Here is an 8,578-nt window from a genome sequence, read left to right on the forward strand (position 1 = left end):
AAACATATTTAAGTCATTAAAAAATATAACTTTAGTTTTCAATCTCCAGCTAGTATTAAGGAAATAAAGAAAAGTCATTCAACAAGAAAAGCAAAAATTTCAGTTGATAACAGTTGTTTAATAACTATTCCATAAGTGAGCAAACTAAAAAGAGATAGTATCCTCTTAAAAACCACTTATCACTTATTTTTATTAATAAAAAAAACTTTTTTACTCGAAAGCTCTCTGAGGTGTCATTGGACTCCAAGTACAATAGGCAAAAAACTGAAAATATATTCTCGAAAAAGGTATGGGTTTCAAAAGTTTTTTGTATTGATTGCGTGAATCTGGGCCAATTTTAAAGAAAGCCTTAACAGTTGTAAACTGTAAATCTACGTGTATATCTATTTTAAGAAGAATTGTGCTTGACAAAGTAAAGACTCACTTTGAGAAAGAATAAAAAATCCAATTCTTCACCTTTTTCATGAACCAAAGCAAACCTATTAGAAATATTGCAACAATTAAAAAAAGCATTAAAAATCACTCATGTGAAAACCATAACCTTTAATTCACAGTCCATCATAAACATCGAAAAAATAGACTTCACTTTAGGGATCCTAATCAAAACAAGCACCTCTGAAAGAAACAAGGAATAGGATGACAGTTTTAAATGTCAAATAACAGGATTTTCACGTTTTCAATTTATGTTTGGAAGAGAAGCTAACATACCATTATTGGTAATTTGTTCGTCAACGCTGACGTATCCGCAACTAGTGAGAAGGTGGAAAAAGAAACACGAAGAAATCCAATGAAGAGTTAGAGAAAGAATAGAAATAGAAACAGTAAAAGCGGAGAAAAGGCTTGAAGAAAATAAGAATGACAAACACCCCATATATAATCCAGGATACGCAGTGAAGATTAATAATAAAACTAGGTCTAAGAAACTAGGCTCATCTTGGAAAGACGCTTGAAAAGTTATTGACTACTTAGACGATTATAATTTACGAACGAGAAATCATAAATTGTCAAATTTCACAGAAAATAATGATACTCTTCTGGACCTTTCTGCTGAACCTAGCAGTGATCATCAGTGCTAACTATATTCTCAAGAAAATTCAAGGAAACGTCTACACCGAGGAAAGTGAGCATTTCTTGTAACAACAAGAAATGCTCACTTTATCAGGAAGTCCATTTGGTTAGAAGACGCTACAATATACTCACTATTAAAAACAGTATCCGACACAAATTATTAGGCAAGCAACGTAAAAAAAGTGGATTAGCGAATTTTCTGGGTAGATTATCTGAAGCCATGTTCGGAGCATTCAGCGCATCTGACATGAAAAAAATTCGCATTGAATTCGACACAATTTATAGAGATAACAAAAACATTGCTAGCATTTCGTTAAATCACACAAAATACTCAAATCAATTTCAGATTTTTGAGACTTCTTGTCAACGGACTATACATGAATAGCTGCCACAGAAAATGCTAAAAGACAGTTTTTAAGAAACATCACCTACAGACTGAATACTGCAACAAAGGATAGTTTTAGTAACTTCAAATTAGCATTAGCAGAATTACTATTAAATTAATCGAAACGAGGATATTGAAACAGCGATCGGTGCCATAAAAGACGCAAAGCACGGGATATTACATTCCTAAATTTTAACACCTAAGCTACTGAAAGAAACCATTGAAGAATTCCAGACAATTTAGTGGACGAGCTACTATTTTGGCAATAAAGAAGATAACTACCAGCACATTGTAGATATCAGTATCCTCTCCAAAGCAGTAATCCAAGGCTCATTTAGACTTATTCTAAAGATACAGGTAATCGAGATAGAATAATGATAGCATGATCATCAAGTACTAAAAATCTTTTTTACAATTCGACAGACAGACAATCGGCAATCGTAGACAGATAAGTCTAATAAAATATGCAGAAGAAACCAACCTAATATCAAGTTGATCGATAGCAAATCTTGCGAAGACAAGTCATTTAAAAGATGCTCGAAAAAGAAATTTAATCAAAAACTAATCATTTATTTGGATGCAAAACGTACAAAAGCTAGGATACCCTAGAATTAGAAAAATCATTTGAAACTCATATGACGCAATGGCCGAATGTAACGTACGAGATAAATTTTAAAAAAGAAATACAGTGACAAGCTATAAAAAAAAATTAGTGCATTCTCCGAAACAAATATCACACGAAGAACTAAAGAAAGCCGGAATTAGTTTAGATGACACCGAACTGGCTCAGTACTTTAAAAGAAACTGGTTTAGAATGTTGATAATATTTGCCTTATTTTGATTTAGGAATAGGAACTTTTCATACTTTAGGTAAATGAGATATCTTTGATTGTATAAAAGGATGCTTCCGAAAACAATCAAATTATTTAGTGATAAAAACAAAGTAGACCAGCAATCTCATATTGTAACGTACTACACCTAACCAACTTCCAAATCATGGACAAACTACGAAACCGCTAGCATAGTTCAGTGAACCAATTTGCGCATTGCTAAAAAAATATGCTGGTCGGGTTAGCCAAAATTTAAACTGTAAGTTTTCATACATTTTTTTCGTATTATGCCTCCTTTTCCAGCTTCCATTAGTTATACAGATCATTATTGCGTGTCATGTCGTTTCGGTGCACAAGTTTTAAATGTGAATTGCGTATAAGATTTTGTTAACGTTTCATATAATAAATTATTTAAATATACACAGGCTTGATTATTATAGCAATTTGTTGACATTGAACTTGTTTTTTCTCAAATAAACTTCTCTCGCTCGCGAACAATAGGGCAGAGTGGGGCTAAGCCGACAGTGGGGCTAAGTTGACACTTGTACTTTTAAAGAAAAACATCAAACGTGTAAAAATGTTGATTTTTTAAAACAAAAGTAGGGTTTGATGCTGTAACTTTATGGGCAGAGCTTCGTGGCAGACGTAGCACATTTAACGACATTAAAAGCATTTTCGGAGCTCAACAGATTTTTCGGTCGCTTGTAGAAAATCGTGGTTTGCTATTGTATGTCATAGTTGACTAAAATACAGGTATATTTATCTTACGTAAGAAGCTGCTGAACGTAACTGTGTTGCTAAATTTTGATTTTCCGATGAATTTCCATATTTTTTGAAAACCAACATGCAAAATTGACCCGTGAGATTAAGTCGATACTGGCTAAGTCAGCGCTTCTGAAAAATACAGTCAGATATATATATTTTAAATTTGTAGATTACAAAAATTTTCTTCACAAAAAAATGGCTAAAAGTTTATTCTGAAATTCAAGTTCTAAAATAACATTAAACTTTTCTATTACTTAGCCTAGTCTTAGCTCTAAAACTGGTATTACCTTTGAGATCATGATGGTTTGACAATTTACATTCAGACGAGCGATTTATTACACAGGACGACAGCATTTTTCGGTGAGTCTACTGGGATTGTAATAGATTTATTTTATACCTTTAAGGTCGCTGAGCATGAGTCCATTTGCAGGATTGAGCAAGAACGTCAGGATTTGCAGTAAAATTTAAAAAAATGTTAAAAACCTGGAATTTCTGCATAAATTTCGTACCCAAACCTACAAGCCTCAAATTAACAAACAAAAAACCCCAAACTAACGAACCCCAAACCCACAAATCCCAAACCCACCAATCCCAAATTACACCAATTTCTCAAATAGTATTATAAGGTTTAAGGTATTTGGGTTTGTGGAATGAAGATTGGTGGGTTTTAGGTTTATGGATTTGGGTTCTGGAGTATGGGGTTTGTGAGCCTTTTGGCGTATGAAATTTAGTGACTTGAGCTCAGTTAATGTCAAGGTATATGAAGTTTTGCAGTCTGACTAAATTTTTCACTTTAGTCAATTTCCTATGATATCATTCAAAGTCCCCTCGCCTCTCACAAGGAGGTCTTTGATTGGCGTGACTCCCCTTGCCTCTCACGATGAAGATCTTGTTTAGCCTGAGGTCCCTTGCCTTATTCCAGGTTTATGCGTTTGGGGTTTGTAGGTTTGTGTATATGGAGCTTGTGGGTTTGGGTTTTGTAGGTTTGCGGCCATGGAGCTTGTGTATTTGGAGTCTGTGGGTTTAGAGCTTGTGGGTTTGGAGCGTATTGGTTTAAGGTGTGTGAGTTTTTTGACATGGAGCTTGTGGATTTGAGGCTTGTTTGTTTGGGGTTTGGGGTATGTGGGTTTGGGGCTTGTTAGTTTGTGGGTTTCAGGTTTAGTTTCCAGATTTTTAACCATTTTTCTAAATTTTCCTGCAATTCATGACGTGCTGGCTCAATTCTGCGAATTTGTTCGTGTTCAGCGGCCCCAAAAAGATGAAGTATACCTATTAGAATCTTAGTAGACTCCCAAAACCATTTTGTGGTCCTGTGTTATTAATAGCATACGTTGCATAAATGTCATATTACATACTTTAATTTAAAATGTAAGCTTTTATCGGAATGGAAAAAATATTTACACTACCACATAAAAAAACAAATTAAGCTCTAAGCATATGACGAAAAAGTCTAACATCTATAGTAGTACGGATAAACTAATATTACTTAAAAGTATACTAATGATGAATCAAAATAACGGATAATTAAGATAATTAAAACCAGTTTAAGCCAAAAAAATTAAAATTAAGGGTGTGGGCTGCAGACAAAGACCAGGTAGAAGTACCAATATAGACGAATTTCCAAATAGTTTGTTCAAATGATGAAGTATTTATTTGATTAATCACACTCAGCTTTAATTATTAAAATCTATATTTTGAAGTTTAATGCTTTTCAAAAAGTTCCTAATATCAAAGTGCCTGCCTTATTATTTCTATTAAGAATGCTTACAATTCGAAGTTATTTTGTTTTAAAATGTTTAATTTTTAACAGTTGAATTTATTAACGGAATTGAAAGTACGATGTCTTTTTTTTAAATAATAAAATTCTTCTAGATATTTACTCAATAAATTGATTTTAGTTGAAAGTACAGTTACAATTAATCGAAATAATTGATAACTAAGATAAGTTAGGAATATTTAATAAAAATATAAATTAAGGGTTTAAACAAACGCCGTCCAGAGATACTATTTTGAAATTCGTTGAGATTCGTCCATACGAGCCTAAGGGAGCTTCGTTCATTTCATCTTGATTCATATTGACAACCTCACCGCTGTACATGTTTATTTTCACTCGTAGTCTAATATTGCGTAAAGAAAATATTCCCCGAAGAATTGTATTATTGCGGTAAAATATTGCAAAAACATCACCAGTTAAAGTTGTTAAAACATTTTGCTCTTCAGTTAGTAAGGGCGCAGGGGCTTTCCGTACAAAAAATTGAATTTGTTTATTGGGAGGAAAAAAATAACTTCGAATTTCGAACAGTTGATTTGGATTGATGCGGGGAATAAGCCGAATAGTTTTAATTTTGAATCCAAGTATGGTGGAAGGGAGGGAAGAAGCATTACTGGCAGAAGGAGACCTCGACCTGATCCGAATAGGAGTCTCGTAAGGAGAATACTTGACCGGAGAATGATGTTTTTCAGGAGAAATAGAATGTCCAGAACGTCGAATATAACGGATAGGGGCACCATTAGGTAAACAGTCAAACTCTGAACTCCAATCTGCAACAAGAAAACGAGGATTAAATGACTAGAATAGTGTACAATCATATGTTGGTATTGCCTGCGTGAAATTTCAGCATAAAGAGACCGCAGCAGAAGAAGTATATGTTAGAAAGGGTACAAAGGGGTTTTTGAAAAAAATTCAAGAACCAATTCTGTTGAGAATAAGAACATAAATTTAAAAAAAAATTTTATAATTTTTTTTTTAAGGAAGTACTTCTGACACACGAACCATTTTTCTTATATCATGCTCATATTTAAGGATGCAAAATATATTCTTAAGGAAATGATCAAAGCATTACTTTATAGTTTGATAAAATAGAAACTACTTGTTGGGCCCTCACACGTATGCAATTCTATTTGAATAAGGGGCCAAGTTAATTTTTAGCGTCAATTGATTATAAGCAGGTATAAAAATACTTTTCTTCGTTTACTGCTCACATTCGCCAAATTAATGTCATGTTTGCCGAGGATGCACCAGGAGGTATTCAGTCGAATTAGGATCCCTTATTTTATTTACACTATACTCTGTTCAGTGAGAGAATGACCGACAGTGCGAAGCTTTTCCAGAAAAAAGGTGGAGTAAACCCTGAAGAGGGTGTGTTTACAGTTTTTTTCTTCAAATCTTCGTCCCATAGCAGATAGTTTAGGAAACAAGGCAGCAAGTACTGCTACTGCAAAACATGTTAAATAGACACTTAAATTTTTATCTATGGCCATAAATATAAGATCGATGAACTTATCGGAAAAAAGAGGTCTAAGGCTTCAAACTCAGGCCCTTTGCAGCAGGTTTTCCTTTTAGAGATATAATTTCGCATAATTTGGTAATTCACAATTTGAGAACGTGATTTCTGTAACCTGTAGATTTTTACGATTCCAAGCATATGTTATAACGCTACAAAAGTGTACAATTTGAGATGTAGTTTAATGTAAAAATCGTTTGCAACTCAATTAGTTTCAGGATCTTCTTGATCGCTGTCTAAAAAGGATTCACTGTCAGAGCTTGTGTCATACCCAACATTTATAATAATGGGCCCAATTTCTGCCAGAACGGCCTCAATCCAGTCATCCAATCGCCATAATTTGTTTTCTGCTTCTATGGTATGTTTCACGTAATTGGTCCAGTTGTCCTGAGTGACGGTGCCTACTCTTTCATGTAATAACTGATTCACGTCTTCGATTTTAAAAGTGAACTTATTGGACTTTACGTACCCTTTAACTTTCGACCAGACCAATTCAATGGGGTTTAGTTCGCAGTAGCAGTGTGGTGACCTAAAAACTGTTTTATTGGCCCTTTTCGCTATTTCGTCGATGACGTACTTATCGTACTGTGGTTTCACTTCCTGTAAGACATCCAGCAACTGAATTTTCAGTATCGTATCTGCATATTGGAATCCTTTTTCATGCAGCCAATTTATGATACCAGGTATATTCCACGTTGTATTAGGCACTTTCTCCTCTTTCACCGAATGATAAGGAGCATTATCCATGACGATAACGCAATTATCATCTAGTGATGGCAAAATCTTTACGAACCACTGCTTGAAATTATCCCCATACATTTTGTCACAGTAGCCTGCAGACTTTTTTTTGGACTAAAAACACAGCAAGCTCCCATCCACAAAGCCTTCTGTACTGCCGATGTGCAGCACAATTAGCGCTCTTTCCCTTTCCACTTGGATTTGGTGGTCCCGTCAATAAGCCACTGATAAAAGCATCTCTTGCCGAATGAATGGACTTGTCATACCAGGCTTTTTTAGTGACGTCAACTGCGTTTAACCACGTTTCACCCAAGTAGTATATTTTGCGTCCTTCTGCACGATATTGTCGGATATTTTTCAGATATACGCTACGCCACTTAATTAGGTCATCTCGCTCTGTCAAGAAGCTGTTTCTTTGCCTTTTAACATATGTAAAATTGAGTTCTTTTAGAAGATGGTACAATGAGGTGCGTCCTATTTTCGGAAGTTTCTCTTCGTCACGCACAGCCTGCAGCATTTTATTGATAGTTGGTAATTCACCCCTCAAGTAAAAGGAATGAACTTTTTTACAGATTACATTTTTTTGCAATTCGTCTAACTTTGTTTTTAAATGCAGCCAAATTTTTTTTCTGTGGAGACCTTACTTCGCCAGTTCTTTCGCATTGCCGAATCGTTTTACTGATCGTCGTTTTACCATATCCGCTTCGCCGCCCTACAATTACAAACGCATCTCCTTTTGATAACTCCTCGTTCTCGCTTATGAGTGTCTTGTACATATTGATGAATATTAGCCTCTGACTACTGTGAAAAGTTCAAAAATGAAATTGTTTCTTGAAGAAAGTAATGTTTAAGAAAATGATGAATTTTTATGTGAAATTATAGATCTTTGACAGGAATAGCTTAATTTTAAAATAATAAGATGAGTTTGTAACGCACGTGACTTTTCATTCCAACGAAGGAACCGTTTTTAGCATACATCTGAGAGGCCATACAGTAGTTTTTATTTCTATACTCTGAAGTAATGCTTTGATCATTTTTGTAAAAATATATTTTGCAGCCTTGAATGTGCACATGATGTAGGTAGAAAATATTGGGTGTGTCAAAATTACATCATTCGAAAAATATTATTTAAAAATTATTTTAAAAAATTTATTATCTTCTAATTAACAGAATTGGTTCTTGAATTTTTTTCTTAACTCCCTTAGTATCCTCTCTAACATATATTTCAACCATCATGATCATTAAAGCGATTTTTAAATACATTTGAATTTTTGATTTTGCAAGATATGTTTATAACCTTTGCAAAAAAAATTGTTATTAATTGATGATTGGGGTATCTTTATCTGATAGGGGTAGCCACTTTCTCCAGCAATGTGGATCAAATCAAATCAATTTAAGACCCGATGCGGTGAAAAATAGCTAGATAGCATAAGCATAAAAAATGTCAGTTTGACTATATTTGAGTTTTAACTATAGGACATCCCCCTAGATCGTTTATTGTCTGTTTA

The 8,578-nt window shown here is 34.1% G+C and overlaps 1 protein-coding gene across 1 annotated transcript; it reads right to left on the reverse strand.

Moving 5' to 3' along the window:
• Positions 1 to 6,536: 6,536 nt before the first annotated feature.
• Positions 6,537 to 7,151, reverse strand: LOC117182981. The gene has a single exon (XM_033376106.1). The coding sequence runs from the start codon at positions 7,149 to 7,151 to the stop codon at positions 6,537 to 6,539; it is 615 nt and encodes a 204-aa protein (XP_033231997.1).
• Positions 7,152 to 8,578: the final 1,427 nt, after the last annotated feature.

This window comes from Belonocnema kinseyi, chromosome 2 (genome assembly GCF_010883055.1).
Source record: "Belonocnema kinseyi isolate 2016_QV_RU_SX_M_011 chromosome 2, B_treatae_v1, whole genome shotgun sequence".
NCBI lineage: Eukaryota > Metazoa > Arthropoda > Insecta > Hymenoptera > Cynipidae > Belonocnema > Belonocnema kinseyi.

Excerpts from the sequence above, each read along its gene's own strand:
- LOC117182981 (XM_033376106.1), bottom strand. The coding sequence starts at position 7,151 with ATGTATGGGGATAATTTCAAGCAGTGGTTCGTAAAGATTTTGCCATCA.